The following is a 21,800-nucleotide window of genomic DNA, read 5'->3' on the forward strand; positions in this document are numbered from 1 at the left end:
CAGATTATGAGCAATTTCAATCTATGGTTTTTGAGAGCTTGCCTTTCTTCGTTTCAGAACCATTTATTCATTTTCTTTGATGATTTATCTATTATGGAATGGCTCTTAATCATAGATTTGTGTCAGTTTCCCATAAATTTTGGATGTCAGACTTTTACAGAGATTTTTTTTTTACTTTATTAAAATACTGAATTTATTTCACATGTATACTTTGTCTCCCCACCATTTCCATTTGTCTGACCACCACTACTACTATGCCCTATCATAACATTCCATACATACTTAAATGAAGCAAAGGGTGGAGTTCCAGCTTTGAAAACTAAACAGGCATTTTGGACAACATGTTCTTGGCAAAGTAATCTGGACGGCATTTATCAGACACGGTAGGGAAAGTTCTCACTCTGCATTATAAAAAGGACAGCCAGATATCAACTGTTACAGAAATAAGATGGAAAATTTTGACAAACTGTTCAAACTCATCTTCTTAAAGAGATTTCCTCCGCAGCCAGAGATCTTGAATAGCCTCCTGGTCAGACATCCGGAAGCAATTCTTTACCTAGGTGATGACTTTGCCTTCCACTTTGGGGAGGGAACCACCCTTTCCAATGCTTGCCTGCATTTTTGCTTTAATATCCTCTAGAGAAGTGGGTCCTTTGGGAGTCTTGGGACTTTCTGAAGGATTCTCGACCTTTTGACTTTGGTGTGGACGGCTTTGAATCTTTCCCGTTCTGGTTTGATTTTTGTGCATTTTTTTGCTGCAGCATCACAAACAGATTTCTTCACTGGAGGGGTCTTTTCTTCACTTCCCTCATCTTCAAAGTCATCATCATCATCATCTTCATCATCATCATCATCATCTTCTTCTTCATCATCATCTTTTTCATCATCATCATCTTCATCATCATCATCATCTTCATCTTCTTCAGACAGTTTTACCTTTTTCTGTGGAACCTTGCTCGCAACTCCAGGAGCAGATCGTTTGCCAGACATATTTAAGAGTTTCATATCATCTTCCTCTTCATCATCTGATTCTGCATCTTCCTCCAGCGCTACTAGGTGCTGGCCACTCACATGTACAGACCCCGAACCACATTTCAACTGCAAAACTACTGGTGGTGTAATCTCGAAGCCTCCTAGAGAAATTGTAGGCTGCACAGACATTTTCAAAGATGCCAGTGTTACTTTAATTGGATTGCCTTCGTAGTTCAGCGCCTCTGCTTCAACAATATGCAATTCGTCCTTTGCACCAGCTCCTAAACTCACAATCCTCAATGACAACTGGTGTTCATTTTCATCATTATCTACCTTAAAATGATAATCTTTGCCAGCCTTAGTTCACAACCGAAGAGGAAATTCTGGGGCTGGAGGGGGCTCACATCCGTTTCCATTGAGTCCTCCATTTGAGCAGCGGTACTGAGGAGAGCAGAGCAGTGCTGAGAGGAGAGCAGCTAGGTGGTCGGACAGAACAGCTCTGGCTCCCAAGGGGCTCCACTCAGGAATCACACCAAGGAAAGCTACAGAGATGTTTTATGGAGAGATTTTTTTTCTATTCTGTTTCTATTCTTATTCTAACTATAATTATTTCATAAAAGTTTATTTTTTTAATTAAAGTAATCTGTTTTGTCTTTTATAATATTCTCTATGTCATGTTAGTTATAAATTCATCTCTCATCCACAGCTGCAAGACCTATGGCCTTCCAGTCTCCTCTAACTTTTTAATAATGTGCCGTCTTTGGTTCCTTTATCTATTTGGAATTCATTGTGCTCTGTGGTGCAAGATGCTAGTCTAAACCCATTTTTCTCATGACTTTTATAAAAAAAATTTCCCCAAAGTTCCTGTTAAGAGCAGTTTACCCAGTGCTTTCTGTTCTTGTGTTTATCAAAGTCTAGACAATTCTATCCTTTTCCTTCTAAGTCTTGCTTATCTAATCTGTAATAATTTAACGGCCAAAATGCTGATGTATTGTGAGAGGCAGGCATAACATCCAGAAACAAGGAAGTGATAACCCTACTGTACTCTGCTCTGGCTGGACCACATTGGGAGTACTGTGTTTATTCTAGGGGTCGGTGAGAAGCTGAAGACTGTTAAGAGGGCAACCAGGATGTTGACAAGCCTGTACTTCATGTTATATGCAGACAGAGTTGTTGTTATTTGCCCTTCATTCTCAAAAAGGACCATGACATCGGGGAGGTGATACCATGACATGCAAGTGAATTGGATTTAAGGGAGGGAGGCCTGTGCAAAGTCACCAGCCTCACTTTCACCTCTGGAGATATCTGGGTCTAGAGGCCAGATATAGATCAGGACAACTGGAGATTGCCCCAGATACAGTGGGAGACCATAGGATTTTTAAGCTAAGGTCTTTCCCAGGTCTCAGTTTGACTGAGGCAAAGCCCATTCATTGATTAAGGCTAGGTAAGAAATGAGGTAAAAAATAGCCTCTTCACCTAGTACAAAAAGAAAAAAAACATAGTCTGAGAAGGGAGGACCCTCAGAGTTTCTGGCCAAAACAGAAACAATTGCTATTTACATTCACCCTGAGCCAATCAGGGCCCAAACAATGACCAAGTGGAGATTGGAAACCTGCTCTTGGCCAACCAATGAGAGCCAGAGTGATTTGGGTTTAAGGACTGATCTTTAAGAAAACAAGGTTTCAGTGATCAAAATTTACATTCCTTTGGGCAGAGCATCTGTAGGTAAGGGTACGATACCCTATGTGGACAAGAGGGAAGGGAGAAAGAAAGAAAGAAAGAAAGAAAAAGAAAGAAAGAAAGAAAGAAAGACAGACAGACAGACAGACAGACAGAAAGAAAGAAAGAAAGAAAGAGAGAAAGAGAGAGAGAAAGACAGACAGAAAGAAAGAAAGAAAGAAAGAAAGAAAGAAAGAAAGAGAGGAAGGAAGGAAGGAAGGAAGGAAGGAAGGAAGGAAGGAAGGAAGGAAGGAAGGAAAGAAGAAAAAAAAAGAGCTGTGTTACCCATGGCCAGTTCCACTTGGGTCCCCAGTGGAGCAGCTCCTATTTAGATAGAGCAAAGGAATTGTTAACTCTTAGCCTAGAGACAAGGTTACTTAGGTTTGGAAAGGTGAGGCAAAGCATGGTAGCCGTCTTCAAGTATCTGAAGGGCCATTATGTGGAAGACTCAGATTTGTTCTCATTTGGCCCTGAGGGTAGAAGAACTAAAAGGTAGACATTGAAAAGAAGCGAATTTACTTGAAGCAAAAACTTCCTAATAATTGCAGCCATCTTTGTATGGAAGTATGTTTTGCATTTTTCACAGGTATAATTAATATCACATTGTTTGCCTTCTCAATGGGTGGGGGAGGAGCAAATTTGGACCTCAAAATTTTTTTAAAATAAATGTTAAAAATAAAAAAACCCAACTGTAGCCATCCTAAAGTAGAATGAACTGCCTTAGGAGCCCATTGGACGCCCCTTCTCATCAAGGAAGGGTTTTAGATCACAGGTTGATAGGTCTGTTGTGTGGGAATTCAAATACGGGTTTGACTAGATAATCATGAAATTCTGTAGACCTGAAAAAAGAGATATGATGAACCCATGTCCTTTGTTAACATATCAAATCTTTGACCTTTTATTCTTTTACAAAACCTATTTCCTGTTGGTGAAGTGACATCCTGGTGTAGATTTATTATTAGTACTTTTTCCATTCTTTATTAAATTCCAAGGTGCCAAAAGATGAAGTGAAACGCAAGCCTGTGGGCGGGACAAAGATGGAACAAGACATCTTGGCAAACACACTGGAGAAGCTCCGGAGCGGGATGGTCCACAAACAAGTGGTGTCTGGGCGTGAATTTAAGGGCTGCCCCTTCTATAGCAAGCCTGATCTCATTCACTTTAAGGTGGGTTTTCATAAGGGACCTAGGAAATAAAAGCATTAAAAACAATTTACTTACTTGGATAATCCAACATCCATCTTTTGGTCTGGATCTTAAAAAAAAAGACTTATTAATATTCTCTGATGACTATGAGAGGAAGAAATGAATGTATAAAACAAATTAGCTGCCATCTTTATGAGATCTTGCAATGTGTCTGATTTTTTTTAAAGGAATAAATCCTTTCAGAGAGGTCAGAAATTGATCATAAAGGTCAATTAAAGAAACGGTGCTCCAGAAAAAGTTTTGTATCTCTCACAAGAGCCAAACTCAAACTTTCATAGTCTCTTAACAAGATGGGAAGGAGGGAGGGAGGAGCTCACTGATTTGGCTTATCTGACAGGAGGCATAAAATTGCTCCCAGGATGCCTAAGAGTTTGCATTCTAAAAGAGAAGACAGTACATACTATGCCCCTTTAAAGGGCCGGGACTACTATTATTTTGCCCTTCTTTTGAATATTCTGTGCTTAAGAGAATGGTGGTTGGCACATATAGAAGGTACTTAATTAATGCTTGTTGATGGGTTGATTCTGATATCATACCTGAAACACGGACTTGCCTCCTGTGATAGGTTTGTTTTTGACCTGAGCGTCTAATGTATTAGCCACTTATTAGGAGAGTTTTTGCTTAGAAATTCTGGATCAAGCAGTCTACACCCTAAGCTCACATGCAGTTTTTTTCATAACAAGTGTTTTCATTTGGAACTGATCTTAAATTAATTTTTCTTTCTTTCTATTCCTTCCTTCCTTCCTTTCTTCCTTCCTTCTTCCTTCCTTCCTTCCCTCTTTCTTTTTCTTTCTTTTCTTTCTTTCTTTCTTTCTTTTTTCTTTCTTTCTTTCTTTCTTTCTTTCTTTCTTTCTTTCCTCCCTCCCTTCCTTCCTTCCTTCCTTCCTTCCTTCCTTCCTTCCTTCCTTCCTTCCTTCCTTCCCTCCCTCCCTCCCTCCCTCCCTCCCTCTTTCTTTCTTTCTTTCTTTCTTTCTTTCTTTCTTTCTTTCTTTCTTTCTTTCTTTCTTTCTTTCTTTCTTTCTTTCTTTCTTTCTTTCTTTCTTTCTTTCCAAGGAAGGAAAAAAAACCCCAACATTACCTTGGAAACAATTTAACTGATACACTAACTTTAGATGCCACCAAACCCCCTCCTACTGCAAGTTACAAATAAACCCTTTCTCTTCAAACTCTCATCCCTCTGTATTTGACCATTTTTCACTCATTTATCACATAATGGGGTTAGATATACACAAAAATAAACCTTTGTAACACAAATGAGAATGAACACTTAAGGGGGGGGGGGACCATCTTTTTTTCAGCTTTCTGTTCTTGGTGCCTAGCATAATGCCTTGGGCATAGTCATTGCTTGTTCAATTCAATTGAAATTGATTGGTGGGGAAGGAGATGGAAGGAACCGAATTCAGAGCAAATAACAAAATAAAATTGAATTAAAAAAAGAAATTGATTTGGCGATCATTCATAGCATAAATTGTTGAGAAGTTTGTTATTACTATAGTCAAGCAGAACTCTCAAGTGCATTGACAATATGAATCTCAAACAAACATGGTTAATGAAAGGAAAAGCCACTTTGTGTGTATCTGAGCTTCTTCAACATAGATTGCTTCATTTCTTCCGTGACAAATCTATGAAGCCGATGCCAACTCTCTTTTGAAGAGTGTCTTATTCTTTGATATTTCTAGAACTTTGATGTTGGTAAAACATATAAAAAAAAGATGACATTAATCAACGCATCTTACACAATTAACTACTGCAAGCTGGTGGGAGTGGAGGATCATCTCAAGGATTTCATTACCATCCAGTAAGTACACAGAGCTAAGAAGGATCAATTCTGAAAACCTAAATTTGGGGACTTAGCCACATGTCTCACGGACCTGGGAATTCAGCGTTCTCCCAGTCTTCTGATTCAACTCAGATTCACTAAGTCAACTGAGCATGCATTGACTCCCACCATTAGGCGTTTAATGAACTTTGAATCGAGCCCAAAGGAAATCACAGTGTCCCAGATACATTTGCTTTTTTTAAACTAAAGCATACATAGTTTCTTACAAGAATTGGCTGGGGTCCTCAGTTGCTCCTGAGCTCCTGAAGGCATTTGGATCTCTCTTATTCCCACCTATCATTCCCAACAAAGGTGGGATCTCTGGAGGAGGACACTGGCAAGGAACTTGGGAAGAGACAGTGCCTTCTATCTCCAGGGAATGTTGTTGCCTCGACTGCTGACCTTAGTCCCTACTGGTGCCTTATGGGCTTCTTGGACAATACCTCTCTGCACCATCTTACTAGATTATATTATACTTACGGTGGTGAGCAACCCAGCCTGTCCAACATCACTTTTACCTTGTCCCTAGTAATCATAGGAGATTTAGATCTGGAAGGCCATTGAATCCAACCCTTTCAGGAAGCTGAGGCTCAGAGAGGTTAAGCAATTTGCCCAAAGCCACACAGCTAGTAAGTATGTGAGGCAGGATTTGAATTCAGATCTGCTCGATTTGTTGCCCGGTGCTCTATCCACTGCCCCACCTAGCTAGCAGGGGTTATAATCCCTAGTCTCCTGTAATAGCAACCATGAGTCTCTGTATGTTAACACTGACCCCCCTCCCCAGTTGTGAGGATCAAATGGGTTAACATATGGAAAGCATGCTATATAAATACTAGCTATGATGGTGGCGGTGGTGACAGTGATGATGATGATGATGATGATGATGATGATGATGGTGGTGGTAATAGTGGTAGGAATGGTGATGTGGTGGTGGTAGTAATGATGTAACCTTCAGCTAGCACTATTGGCTGGCTGATCTGCCACAATGTCTGAAATACTAACACCAGTTACTTCTCTGGCTCAAGATACTGAGACTCCCCATTAAAAATATAATCTGGGAGGACCTCCTAATATCTTATACCTTAGCATACATTCAGGTGTAGTACATTAGCTCCCCAGATGCTGAGGGGACACAGCTCAAGTCAATCCAGATGTTGGAAGGGGGTGAACTCCCACCTCCTTCTTCATGTTTTTGCACTTTATGGTGATGTTCTGTACCTCCCTCCCCCTGACATGTGCTCTCCTTGGGGGTGCACCCATGTGGTGGCTCCCCTATATCTGTACGCCTTTTACTAAAAATCTAACAATTGCTAAGCAAGTGTTTTCCACGGGGGAGCTGGTACTGCAGAGGAGACGCCTGGTCATCATAAAGATCTTGGGCATCAGAGATGGGAAAGGGCCATGAGAGGGGAAAGGCTCCCGACTGAGGGTAAGAAGGCTGGTGTCATACTTCTAGCTGAAGCCATCCCTGATTAAGGCAACAGATTACTGACAAATCAGAAATAGTGACTGTTGTTGGTGACAAGATCACAAGATATCCAAGCTTAGAATTTAGAGATTGGATGGGTCCATCCCAAATAGTCAGAGGCCTTTCACTGGGCTAGTCAAAAGAGCCCAGTTTGATATTGGTGAGTTAACATTCTAGGCTGTTCACTCAAATCAATAGGCCATATCTTCCATTTGCTGGTTTCATCCTTCAAAGATTCCATCTCATAGCTCAATGCCATCTGCCACTTTGCTAAGCCGAGATGCACTCTGAAATTTTGGCTGCTCCATCCACTAGAAAGCTGTGGCACTGATCCCCCACCAGCCCCTACCGCAGCCTGTTGGAACCTAAACAATTCCATATGGAGCCAGCTACTACCCATTGTCTAAAGCTCCCTCTCTGGCAGCTCCTGGCCTAGTGAATTTCCCTTTACATTCCAAGTCCTATTTTGAGCCTTGTCCTTTGTACTTGAGAACGCTGCTGTTCTTCTCCAAGCATATAAATGAGTCTGGAAATGCTAGGACAAGGTCAGAGGGCTCTGTCCTTCTCCAGTCCTCTGAGGAAGGGAGTGGGACAGAAGCATTCCTTTGGGACATCGGGTCCTGATCCCACTGTGCCTGTTTCAAACCCCCCACCCCTACCCCAATCAGGTTACCAAACTCACCAATTGGAGAGAAGTCTCTTGAGAACCCAGTCGAAGCTTATTGGACCTGAGAGAGTATTGGAGCAGAGCTCTCCATGCCTAGGTGGTGGAGAATCGCCACCAGCCGCCACCAGCCACATTTCAAGGCTGTACAAATACCATTCATTTATTAGGGAGTCTTGTTTTGTCTTTCATTCTTGAAGAAGATCATGACATCAGGAAGGTGATGCTGTGACTTGCAAATGAATTGGATTTAAGTGAGGCAAGGCTGTGCTATGTCACCAGCCTCACTTTCTCCTCCAGAGCCACCTAGCCAGATGTAGATCAGGACAACCAGAGAGGATCCTCAAGAAAGAACTGTGGGAGTTCACCCCCTTCCAACATCTAGATTGACTTGAGCTGCATCCCCTCAGCATCTAGGGAGCTAATGTACTGCACCTGAATGTGTGCTAAGGTATAAGGTGTTAGGAGCTGGTAATGGCTTCCTCCCAGATTACATTTTTTAATGGGGAGTCTCGGTGTCTTAAGCCAGAATAGTAACTGATGTATTTCAGACACTGGGGCAGATCAGCCAGCCAACAGTGCCATCTGAAGGTTACATGTCACCACCACCACCACCATCACCATTACCATCATCACCACCACCACTACTACGGCTCCCAAACCACAGGGCTTGAAGCTCCCTAGAAGCAACCTTGCCTCTGCCCCATTCTGCCTGGGAGGTGTCAGTCCTGATTCCAGGGTAAGGGAGATGGTGGGCACATAGTAGATGCTATGAATGTTAGCTATTATTATTATTATTAAGAAAGCCTTATTGCATTCAGCAATGGAACAATAAGGTGGCCCAGTGGATAGAGTGTAAGGCCTGGAGTCAGGAAGACTCATCTTCCTAAGTTCAGATATGGCCTCAGACACTTACTAGCTGGGTGACCCTAAGTAAATCATTCATCTTGTTTGCCTCAGTTTCCTCACTTGCAAAATGAGCTGGAGGAGGAAATGGCACTCCAGTATCTTTGCCAAAACAAAACCAAAAAACAAATGGAGTCACGAAGAGTCAGACATGACTGACAGCAGCAAATTGTGTTCATCTACTTCCTCCCCAAAGCCCCTTTTGGTCCCAGCAATGAACTTGAGCAACCTGGATACTTCTGGCCCAAAGCTCTAAAAATGGCAGCCTGTTTCCTTATCAGTCTGATTAAGCTCTTTGTTCTGCCTGCAGCTTTGATCCTCCAGGTCCAATGTCAGCTGGAATTTCCTGTGAGGTCTTCATCACCTTCAAGCCCATGGTAAGTGTTTTTGATCCAAGGACCACATGGAAGCAACAGGGGTGGGTTAAGCCTGCTAAAGTCACTCCTCGGGTGTGTAGTGTTTCTTGTCTTGATTTCTGCTGAAAGAAATGAAAGTATATTGATTTATTGTCATTGTTAGTGATGGGTGAAGAGGAAGGGAAACCTAGATGAGGAGATGAGCCTCCAGAGCTCTACCCACACCTGGTTGAGGGAGAGGGAAGGTATTTAAGTTAGCTCTCCATGGCCTTCTGGGTCAGCATACCATTGTCAGATTGACCCATCTTTTTACAGGGTGGCAGGTGTGGAAGAACATGGGAATGAACAGTCTGCTAAGGTTCTTGAGAAGCTTGCAAAGGCTCAGTTGTGAAATCTGAGTTTGCTAATCCCATGTCCCTTGGTGGTGCCGCAAGTGATTCTGGGAGATGTCCTTCTGGGGAAGGCAGTCACAGGCTCAAGTGGTGGGTGGGTGTGTTGGCCCCCTAACAGGTGCTTTGCTGCTCCATAGGAATCCAAGGGTCATAGATCCAGAGTCGTAAGGGGCCTCACAGGCTTTTGAATCTGTCTCCCTCCTTTTACAGATGAGGAAACTGAGGCCCAAAGGAAGGAAGGAGGGGAAAGAAGGAAGGAAGAAAGAAGGAAAGAAGAAAGGGAGGGAGGGAAGGAAGGAAAGAGAAAAGAAGGGAAGAGGAATTAAGGGAAGGAGGGAGGGAGGAAAGAAGGAAAGAAAAGGGAAGGAGGAAGGTTCATAATGGTTATATTTGTTTTGTTTTGTTTTGTTTTGTTTTTTAAAGATAAATAAAGAACTTGAAGGCAACATCACATTTTTGGCTCAGACAGGTTCATTTTCTATCCCACTGAAATGTACCACAAAGAAATGTGCTGTAAGTAAAAGAATTTACACAATCTACTTTTCCCCCAAGGTTTTCTTGGTTGAGAAATGTTCTTGGAGTTAAAACAAGCAAATGTCTGGCCCAAGAGTGAAGAGTGTCTAAGGGCCATGTCCAAATCCACCGAGCTGTCTGGCCACTGAGCCTCCTCATCTCCTAAGCCCAGAGCCTGTTCCCTAGAGTTGCCCTTTTCCTCACAATCTAATTCTGTCTCTGATTCAAACCTGTTGGAAGCCTTCCCCTGATGGGTATTTGTGGATTAGATATTGTTGTAAATTCCTAATGAGTGAAATTGATTGACTCCCAATCAAACTAAGAGATGGTGTGGAGTAGTAGAAGGAAGCCATGCCTCAGAGTCAGGAAGATCTGGATTCAAGTTCTGCTTCTGATACTTCTCAGCTGTCTCATTTAACCTCGTGGTGCTCCCAGACAGCTCTTTAAACATTGAAGTTGAAGAGGGGATGCCCACCTGCCTTCCGAAAGGGAGTTCTTCTCAGGGAAGAACTTCTCTATACACCTGAAATCACAGGTTCAGCCCCAGATTTTTTTTAAAAAATTGATCAAATCGATGAAAAGCTAGCAAAATTAAGCCTCTTCCCAGATACCTGGGATTCTTAAATTTGACCTCCTTGTCCTCCATGCCAGTTTATAAGGAACCTTTTCCTTACTCTATGTTGATAAAGAAAAGTGAAGAAATTAATCTATTTTCTGGATTACCCTCTCTCCCCACCACCACCCCCCAAAACCCTCCCAGCTTTGGGAGAAAAAGATATTGTAAGGAAAGCCTGAATTTTCCAGTTGTCTTTCCATTTTGTGCAAACAGCCCTGAACAGTGGGCATTTGCCTCCTCAGTCTCTTTAGATACCATCTTTTCGGGTATGTCACCCCAGTGGCCAATGAAGCCAACACTGCAGTGCCTGGAGCAGTCAGCAGGGGCCCGGGAGAATCAAACAATCCCTTTTTCCTGAGTGTTTTGGTCATCTTTGGAAGGCCTTTCATCCCAGGGTCATTTCTCCCAACTTAAGATATAGTCCTATTTTTAAATAGGAATATGTGTGTGTGAGTGTGTGTACACACACACATTTGTATACATTCAGGCTGTATGAAAAAGGAAAGACTTGAGTATAGGTAGGAATTCATGAATGGCGCAAGACTAAATTTCCTGCTGGGATCTGGAGCAAATTTCCAGTAAAATCAATGAATCATCTCCAGTTTAGCCTTTGAGTCCTACATACATAATAGACCTGAAAGAAGAGTGAACACTCACTTCCTTATTCTCCCAAGTCCAATTATTTTCTAGCCCACTGGAGCTGCTAGCACATTTTTCATTTCACAGAATACTTTGTAATGTAGAAGAGTTCTTAAATGCACCAACTAGGCATGGGTCACATACAGGCATTAGAAAATTGATTTGCATCCATTGGGTTGAGGTAAATTTCTTGGCCAGAGTCACAGCCAATGACTAAGGACCAATACTTTCTTCGAGGGTACCAAATTTGGTGGTTACAGGAATAAAAGATGTTTAAAAATGACTATTATAACTGGCCCATGGTGGATTGTGCCTTCACTTATGTCCTCAAGTTTAAAAGTAAAGGACAGGTTATTTGTATAATTTCTTCCTTCCTAAATGGACCAATCCATTTGGAAGATTTTCTAAGCCCTTCAAGGGGAGAGCAAGTTCTTTTCAAAGAAAAATGCTCTTTGTCTTTCAGTCTCCATGACTGATTGGAAGAATTGATGCTCAGCTAGAGAAGCGTTTTCCATTTGTCTCTTGTCTAGAAATGCCCCGCCCCCTCTCCCCAAGTTCTCTTGTGCCACAGACCAAATCCTTTCTCCAAATCCAGCCTGGAGAGACATTTGAAAGCTGGTGGGAGTTTGGGGGCGTAGGATGAGAAAGAGAATGAGACTTGTCCATAATGCTTCCTACAAATTCTTATGTGTCCTGCCCGTGGCTATCACTGAAGAGGATGTGTGTGGAAGGGGCAAAGATAGCCTCAGCTCTCAGGTTTCTGGCCCCTCCACTCCACTGTTGGTAACTACAAGGGACTGGAGCAGAAACAGGAGCTCCAGGCAGAAAACACTGTTTGCCCCTGAGCTCAGTCTTTTGTTTAAGAGGGATTATTTCTCTGAGATGATACCCTTCCCGGTGCTCTTGGAAACTTCTGTCTCAAAGGTTGGGTTGGGCCTTCCTGGCTTTGTACCAAGATTGGGCCTTCCAATTACCTCTTAAAAGCCTCCAGCCTTTCTCCCCCACTACCACCCACCCTGCCCCCTCCACCCAATGGAGAACATCATCGAATCTGGATTTGAGCACAGAGCACGGCAATGTGTCTAAAGAAAAGGAATAAAACCAATAGAACAAAACTACCCAAATCAGGATTTTTAGCCTTTTCTGTGCCTTGGGTTCCTTTGACAGTCTAGTGAAGCCTATAGACCCTTCTCAGAATAATGTTTTTAAATATATCATTTTTAAAACTAGGATTACAAAGGAAATAAATTATATTGAAATTAAAAGGTTTTTTTTTTCACATCCAAGTTCATGGACCCCTTGGAATCTATTCATGGGCCCCTTTGGGATCTGTGGGCAGAATCCCTAATCTAAGTGAACCTTAAATATAGTCAACAATCATTTCTTAAGCCCTTACTGTGTGTTAGGCACTGTGCCAAGGTATGGGAATGTGAAGAAAGGCAAAATCTCAGTCCTTGCTCTCAAGATCTCACCTTCTAATGGGGGAAATAACATGCAAATAATTATGTACATACATATAGGATATATATAAAGATATGTGTTTAATATACATATGTATGTATGTGTTGTAAGATCATTTCAGAAGGAAAAGACTAAAGGGGAGTGTTGGAAGGCAGGGAGATTGAGAAAGGTTTCCTACAGAAGGTAAGATTGAGCTATTGAAAGGTTTATGAAAGATCTAAATGCTCAGGATAGAAAGGAATGGCTTTATTTGGGACTGAGGGGATGAGAGGGAGAAGCATGGGCTGGAATATACCTACGAGAAATCCAGATAAAGCAGCTTGAAGAACTAAACACTGTCTGCAAGGCAGCTGGAGAGAAATTGTAAAAAAAGGAATGTTGTAGAGTAGAAGGACCACCATCCCTGAAACATTCAGGATTAGCCTGCATGAGAAGGCTTCTTAATGGGTCTTACAGGCAATGAGTGGGTGCTAGGCTGGAAGGAAGACTTGATTGACCTTCCACTGCAATTCCTGTAAATGGAATCTCTCCAATGAGGAGGAAGAAGTCAGTCAAATAAGGTTCTACCAATGTCATTTTCAAAAATGTTGAATTAAGGCTGATAGCCAAGTTGCTACCTATGGCAAAACTATTGTCCAAGAATTTGGCTTTAAATGTCAAAGACAATAATTATAATCCGTGGACATTTTCTTGGACATGATAATAAGTATGTAAGTTTTTCTGCTTGAAATGGTAGATGTTTATTTCATTGATGTTACTGATTTTCCAGGGCAGGGGTAATTACGGTTTATCTCTTTGCAGCTGTCCCTGGATAAAAATCTCATTGATTTTGGCACATATGTGGTAGGAGAGATTGTTTCAAGGACCATCACCCTGGAAAACCATGGAGCCCTGGGTACAAAATTTCAGGTTCACACAGAGGCTGAGAAATGTGATTACGAAGCCAAATCCCTCAACACAACAGATGTGAGTATGTCTGACAAGTCTACACTTGATGGGCTTAGAAAAATCTTCCAAATGGGTTGGTCCATTTGGGAAGGAGGAAATTGTACAAATAACCTGTCCTAAACTACTCCTAAACTTGAGGACATAGGTGAAGGCACAATCCACCATGGACCAGTTGTAGTAGTCATTTTTAACACCTATTCGTCCCAAATTTGGTACTCTTAAAGGAAGTGTTGGTTGTCAGTTATGTGCTGTGACTTTGGAAAAGAGATTTACCTGAACTCCATGAATGTAAGCAATGTTCCAATTCCAATTCATGACAAATACCTAGAAAATATCAATGTAGACCTTAACCAAAGACTGGATGATTTTTCCTCCCTGGCCATTCTAAGACCCTTTTCACCAGTCTAAAGTTGCCATTCTTCTTGAATCAAGGAAATGTCCCAGCCTTTTGAAAAGACCTCACAAAACTCTTTCTCCTCTCCTTTCTTTATGGGACTCACCATGTCATTTCTTGATGACTTTTCACTCTGAAGTACTGCCTTAAGCCACTACAAATTTATGTTAAATAATCTCAACTGGGCCTCACTGCAGCAAGGCAATCCTTTTAAATATCCCTAGTCAATTTACTATCCCACTTCACCACAACAGCTCTTCCAACTCTTCTCAGACCTCTCCAATAACCATTTCCCCATCCCCCAACCCTCTCAGCTAGAATCTTGGCCTCATATTTCACTGAAAAAATTGAGGCCATTTGCTAAGAGCTCTCTTGTATCTCCTCCTTCTCATCTCTTAGATGCCTTCCACCATTGTCTCCTTCTTCATCCCTTTCTCACACAAAGAGGTGGCCCTTCTCCTTGCCAACATAAATTCCTTTACATGCACCAGTGGTCCCATTCCATTCATCCCATCTTCTCCAGTTCCCCACCTCTATTATCCCCATTCTCTCACTTCAGTCTCTCTCTGGCTATTGGCTGCTTCCCTTTTGCCTGCAAACATGCCCATGTCTCTCTTCCTGAAAAAACAAAAACATAAAAACCTCTCACTTTATCCTTCTATCCTCATTAACTGTTGTCCTAGTCCTCTTCTGCCTTTTGTAACTAAACTCCTTGAAAAGGCTGTCTACACTTTCCTGACTCTCTACAATTTGGCTTCCAACTTCAATCGATCTGCCCAAGCTTACCTAGGATCTCTTAATCTCCAAATGGAGTGGCCTTTTCTCAGTCCTCATCCTTCTCAAATTCTCTGAAGCCTTTGACACTATAGATCACCGTCTCCTCCTCAATACTCTCTTCTGCTTCTCCTCCTCCCTCCCTCCCTCTCCTCCTGCCACTCATTCTCAGTCTCTTTTGCTAAATCTTCACCCAGATCATGTCTTCTAACTGTAGGTGCCCCACAAGGCTCTGGCTTGAGCTCTCTTCTCTTCCTCTATACTATTTCACTTGGTGATCTCATGAGCTCCCATGGACTCAGTTATCTCTCTGCTGATGATTCTCAAATCTACTTGTCCAGCTTTAACCTCTCTGCTGACCTCCAGTCTCCCAACTCCATCTGCCTATTGGACATCTTAAACTGGATGTCACATAGGCATCTTAAACTCAACGTGTCTAAAAGTGAACTCATTGTCTTTGTCTTCAAATCCTCTCCTCTCCTTGAATTCCTTATTATTGTCAGTGATACTACCCTCCTCTCACTCATCTAGACTCATAACCCTGATTTCATCCTCAACTCTTCACCCTCAGCCCACTCCCATATCCAGTCTGTTGCCAAATTGTGTTCATTTTATCTTCATAGCATCTCTCTTATATGCCCCCTTTTCTACTTTGACATTGCCCCCACCCTGGTGCAGGTCTTCATCACCTCACACCTGGACTATTGTACTTTACCTGTGGGGTAGGGGTGGGGTCTGCCTGCCTTAAGTCTCTCCCCACTCCAGTCCACCCTCCATTCATCCACCAAAGTGATTTTCCTAAAGAGCCGGCATAACCATGTCACCCTACCCTACCACCTATTCAATAAACTCCAGTGGCTTCCTATCCTCTCCAGAATCAAATATAAAAACTTTCTGTTTAGTGTTCAAAGCCCTTCACAACCTGGCCCCTCTAACTTTCCATCTCCTATACCTTATACCTTCCCCTTTCACACACACACTCTCCAATCCAGTGACATTGCATCCTCACACAAGACCTTCCATCTCCCAGCTGTAAGGGTTTTCCCTGGTTGGCCCCCATTACTGGAATTCTCTCCCTCCTCATCTCTGCCTCCTGGATTGCCTGCCTTCCTTGGAGTCTCAGCTAAAATTCCACTTCTACAGAAAGCCTTTCCTGATTCTTCCCAAGTCTGGTGCCTTCCCTCTGTTGAATATCTGCAATTTACCTTTGTTTCACCTTCGCTGTTCAGATATTGTCTTCCTCATTAGAATGTAAGCTCCTTAAGGGCAGGACCATCTTTTGCCTTTTTTTGTATCCCCAGAGCTTATCACAATACCTGGCACACAGTTGCCATTTAAAGGTTGTTGTCCTTCATTCTCAAAGAGGACCTAGATGACATCGCTATGTTGGGGTCAAGGTATAGTGTGTCTGACTGTGGCTTATTAGACCAATGTGAGCTTGGAAGGTTCTGCCCCAGGAAGGGCACAAATAGTCCAATGCTTCTTGGCTGGCTGACTGGAGTTCAGGTGTCTACTGTTTCTCACAAAATCTCATTCTCCAGGATATTTGAAGTCCATTTCATTCAGACCCACTTGGCTATTCCATTTAGAATGTTTACAGTCAGAGTTGGTGGGAAGGGGGAGGAGGTGGGGCTATTTAGCTATCCTCTTTAGGTTATCTTCCTTTTATTTGAAAATCATTTACTTGGGGGCTGAGAACCTGCCCTTTCACTTTTCCCCAGGGTTGCAGAAACAGAGTTAGAACTGAATGGGAATTACTATCCGTCTTTATTGGAAATATCATGCCTGAGCTTTTAATTGGGGTCCTACTTCTCCCTTTATCTTTGACACTGTGATTTTTCTAAAGTCAGGTGATGCTAGAGCCACAGCATCAAACGCAAATAGAAACTGGGTCTCTGCTGCCACAGATTGACTTAGAAAATCACATATTAACATTATCTATGCCCTAGTATATTTTTATTCATTTTGTTAAATATTTTCCAATTACATTTTAATCTGGTTTAGGCCCTACCAGGGGAGTCGGCTCTCAGTGTGCATTTGACACCTCAGAGTTAGAGAGCATCTCTGCCCCCCACCCCCACTCCAGCAGCTCGACCTTCCATCTTCTTTCTCTCCATTCAAATTTAACGGGCTGTAACAGACTTCAGAGGATCAGAGCTATTCTGTTTACCTCAAAGAGAATAGAACATCAGGCTTAAATCCATTTTTCATGGATGTTGCATTGAGCTCCCATCGGTGTGAGCTGTGGACTTGGTGTAGCAAACAAGAAAAACCTGCCTCGAAGAGAAGCTTAAATTTTGGGATAGAAAAGTGGCATGTGCTAGCTGAAGGGTATCAAACTCAAATACAAACAGGAGGACCACTAAGTCATACATTTGTAGTTGTTGTTCAGTCATATCTGACTCTGTGATTCTGTTTGAGGTTTTCTTGGCAAAGATACTGGAATGGCTTGCCAATTGCTTCTCCAGCTCATTTGACAGATGAGGAGACTGAGGCAAACAGCATTAAGTGACTTATCAGAGTCACACAGCTAGTAAATGTCTGAGGCCAGATTTGAACTCAGGAAGAGGAGTTTTCCTGACTCTAGCCTAGGCGCTCTGTGCACCTTGGTGCCACCTCACTGCCCAAGCCATACATAAAAATCCCTTAAGGAAGCATGTTGATTTCATTTTAAAATGTAGTGCTACTTATATGTCATTGAATTTTTATTTATTTTGTCAAGCACCTCCCAATTATATTTTAATCTGGTTTACCACACTCAGGATTGTTGCCCCACCAGTGGACAACACGTCCTACACCTCTGCTATAGCCAATAGCAGAAATATTTATGTTTAAAATAAATTTTGGTATCTTTTATTTTTTCATTACCTATATTTCCCAATGTATTTCTCCCCTGTCCCTTTCCAGAGAGCCATGTCTTATAACGAAGAAGAAAAAAAGGAAGAAAACTAACTAGCATATAAAACATATACAAAAAAACCCATGATGTCATATTGGGTGTCCCGCAGCTGTAGTCCCCCACTCCTACAAAGAAGTAGGGAAAAATACCTTTTCATATCTATTTTAGCTTAATCATTTTAACATCCCTGCCTTCCGTTTCAATTGTTTTTGTTATTATATTGTTGTCATTCTTTCCATTTACAGGGTTGTAGTCGTTGTGTATATTGTTTCTCTAGGTCTGCTTACTTCACTTAGCATTGATTCATTTAAATCTCCCCAGGCTTCTCTGTATACACTGTATTCCTTGTTTCTTATAGCATAGTAATATGCCATTGTATTTATGGGCCACAATTTGTTTAGACATTCCTTAATCAATAAGCATCAACTTTGTTCCCAGGAAAAGTGCTACTATAAGTATTTTGAGATATATGGGACCTTCCTTCCAACCGCAAACAAAAATTTGTTAAGCACCTACTGTATTCAGATAACTATGCCAGGTGCCGGAAGAGACAGAAAGTTTCTTCCATAAAAGAGTCTTCTAGGAAAATAAGATAACCCTGATAACTATTTTCTGTAATATTTTCTTTATTTTTATTTTTTGGTTCAGCCTTATGATTTTATCTTTGTAGGGCAGACATTCCTAATGCCAGTTCCTAGCAGCAACTCATCAATATGATGAATATGATGGCTCCTTTTCAGAAATTTCTCTTTGGGTGCCCTTTCTGAGCAGACCAACCCCTACTCTATGTTGAGCCGGAAGAATGAGGAAAGTACAGTATGTGCAGTAAAGAAAGTAGGCTTGTAGAAAGCTAATACACCCCAGCCTACGCATCAGGTTTGAAGGAAATTGGGTTTTGGTTAAGTCTTCCAAAGTATGTGAGATTTGGAAAGAATCTAAGTACTTTCTTAGCCTGGGACTTGAAATGGGGGATGGAGAAGGAACCTACTAATCCCAGGGTTTCATAAAGGCAGCAAATTTAGTATAAGATTATTGGGTGAAAGTAGTACAGCTTGGATGGTGGAGTAGAGGCAGGGACTCAAATGAACTCTCTCAACATTCCTGTACATACAACTTAAAGTAACACCTCAAACAGAATTCTGGAGTGGCAGAGCCAACAAAAGGTTGGGGTGAGATGTTTTTTCCAACCTAAGACAACTTAGGAGAAGTTTGGGGCACTGGGGTGGGGGCCAGCCTGAAGTGTATGAAGGTTGGGGGAGGGTGGGAAGAAGCACCACAAGAAGCAGCACCTTTTGGGGCTCTCTGCCCAGAGCTGGTAAGGGAGTCAGACAGTTGGTCAGAAAGATTACAAAGAGGGGGCAGCCGGGTGGCGCAGTGGATAGAACACTGGCCCTGGACTCAGGAGGACCTGAGTTCAAATACGGCCTCAGACACATAACACTAGCTGTGTGACCCTGGACAAGTCACTGAACCCCCATCGCCCAACCAAAAAAAAAAAAAGATTACAGGGAACTCGTTGCTGGCACTGGGTGCAGGACCCTGTTGCATTCATTGCCCATACCCAGTTCCGAGTCACAGTTCCAGGGTGGAAAGCACTAGCACTTGCAGCTGCAGGAGAATAAGGACCCTTCCTGGGTAAAGACCAGAGCAGAGGCCAGGAGAGCAGTAACCATACCTCTCCGTGGATCATACCCCCTTGGAAGCACCAAAAGCTTACAAATCCCAAGAACTAGTTCTGAGAATAGCAGCAAAAAAACCTGAAGCTTGGGACAGTGCCTCTCCTCCACCTACCTCCCACAGAGCCCAATTTTAACGTAAAGTTAAAAGTCAAGAAACAGGCTGAAAAAATGAGTAAAACAACAAGAAAAATAAAAATGAAAATGAAAAAACAACCTGACCACAAAAAGCTACTGTGGTGACAGGGAAGATTAAGATACAGACTCAGAAGAGGATGATGATATCATAACAGCCAAAAGCAAAGCCTCAAAGGGAAAAAATGTTAATTGGAGGCAAGTCCAACAAGAATTCCTAAAGGCAGGACAAAAATAAAAATATTTGTAACAACACTTTTTGTGGCGGCAAAGAATTGGAAATTGAGGAGATGCCCACCAACTGGGGAATGGCTGAACAAGCTGTGGTATATAAATGTAATGGAATACTATTGTGCTATAAGAAAAGACAAGAAGGATGGTTTCTGAAGACTTATATGGGAAGACTTTTACAAAGTGATGTAAAGTGAAGTGAGCAGAACCAAGAGAACATTGTACACAGTAACAACAATTTTTGTGCAATGATCGATTATAAATAACTTGGCTATTGCGATCAATGAAATGATCCAAGACAATTCTGAAGTACTTATGATGAAAAATGCTATCTACCTCCAAAGAGAGAACTGATGGAGTCTGAGTGCAGATTGAAGTATAATTTTTTCACTTTCTTTATTTTCCTTTTTTTTTTTGCAACATGGTTATTATGGAAATATGTTTTGCACAATTTCACATGTATGATTGATATCACCTTTCTTTGCCTTCTCAACAGGAAGGGGAAGGGCAAGTGGGAGGGAAAGAATTCAGAACTCAGTTTTATTAATGTTAAAAATACATAATTTTCTTTAAAAAGAAAGAAACTAGTATAGCCTTGAAGAGCTGGGAGAACCCTTTGGGATTTCTGGAGTCAAGTATTAATCTGCATGAAGGGAATGATCAACAGATTTGATTTTGTCCTTCATTCTTGAAGAGGACCAAAATGACATCACTATGTTGGGGTCAAGGTACAGTGGGTCAGATTATGGCCAATCAGAACAATGTGAGCTCAGGAGGCTCTACCACAGGTATGACACAAATAGTCCATATGAAGGGAATGGTCAACACATAATGGATGTTGAAAGGGTCTGCTTGGTGGACATCCCGATGCTGCCTTCTGTAGGGTATCAGCTAAATAGTAATTACTTCATCAGTTAGTGGGCCATTCAGTCAACAAACATTTATTGGGCACTTACTTTGTGGCAGGCACAATGCTAAGCACTGGTGATAGAAAGACAGGCAAAGTCAGCCCCTATCCTCAGGGAGCTTCCATTCGAATGAGGGAGACAACACGCAAAATAACTAGGTCCACACGGGCTAAGCAGCACTTTGGCCCAACAAAGCCTGTTCCCTGGCTTGGTGTCCTACAGTCATGGGTCTGCAGGCTGAATATGGGCTCCTAAAAAATGATAGTATTTATTAAATTCCTACTGCGTGTCATGTGAGGTGCTAGATACTGCTGATAACAAACACAAAGAATGAAAAGCATCACTCTTCACAAAGTGTTTGCATTCAGTTGAGCATATAATTATATATTTGAAAATCAAGTGAAGTTGTTGTTTTTGTTGGGTTTTTTTAATCCATCTGCCTTTTAGAGCACTTTATATTCATTGGATGATAAAGTTACGGAGGAGAAAAACACCACCCACCTCCTGGATGCCCAGAGTGAGGTCTATTGTCCTCCCACCCTAGATACCATTCCAGGCATAAGCTCTAGAGTCTCAGCCACCCTCTCTGAAGGTAAGACCACTGGTTTAGATGGAGTATGCGTTGCTACTAAGTTCTCTGCTCAGGAGATCCCAGACCAGAAAGTCCTAATCCAGGGTCCATGAATTTGTTTTAACAAATATTTTAATAAGTGTATTTCATTAGAGGGTGTCCCAAAAGTCATAGTGGAATTTTAAGTTTTAATAGTTTAAATAATAATCTTTTAAATAATAATACATAAACAATAAATAACATTTTATTATTCTATTAAAGCTTGAAATTCCATTAAGCCTTTTAGGACTCACTGTATAATCAATTTCCCTTGTAATCCTATGTGTTTTATTTTATACATTTGAAAACATTCTAAAAGGCTCAGAGGCTTCTCAAGATTACCAAAGGGGTGCATGACATAAAGAAGGTTAAGAAGCCATTCCCTATCAGTGCGAAGATCTATAGAGCCCCCAACTTTTCTATCAGATGGTCCCATCCTGGAACACTGCCTTTGTTTCTCATATCAACCTGATGTAGCCTCTCACAAAGCCTGGA

General features: G+C 41.8%; 1 protein-coding gene and 1 pseudogene across 4 annotated transcripts in view; one reads left to right on the forward strand and one right to left on the reverse strand.

The window, feature by feature from the left end:
- Positions 1–21,800, forward strand: part of CFAP74 (cilia and flagella associated protein 74) — a 125,354-nt gene that overhangs the window by 40,202 nt on the left and 63,352 nt on the right. For all 4 annotated transcript variants that reach the window (XM_020975933.2, XM_020975941.1, XM_020975948.2 and 1 more), the window contains 6 exons: positions 3,684–3,857; positions 5,576–5,694; positions 9,064–9,130; positions 9,925–10,014; positions 13,532–13,696; positions 21,143–21,287. In XM_020975933.2, coding sequence (XP_020831592.1) covers positions 3,684–3,857; positions 5,576–5,694; positions 9,064–9,130; positions 9,925–10,014; positions 13,532–13,696; positions 21,143–21,287 — 760 coding nt within the window. The remainder of the gene's footprint in view (positions 1–3,683; positions 3,858–5,575; positions 5,695–9,063; positions 9,131–9,924; positions 10,015–13,531; positions 13,697–21,142; positions 21,288–21,800) is intronic.
- Positions 164–1,486, reverse strand: LOC110200588 (nucleophosmin pseudogene; annotated as a pseudogene).

Source organism: Phascolarctos cinereus, unplaced genomic scaffold (genome assembly GCF_003287225.1).
Source record: "Phascolarctos cinereus isolate Bilbo 61053 unplaced genomic scaffold, phaCin_HiC Scaffold_726;HRSCAF=1367, whole genome shotgun sequence".
NCBI lineage: Eukaryota > Metazoa > Chordata > Mammalia > Diprotodontia > Phascolarctidae > Phascolarctos > Phascolarctos cinereus.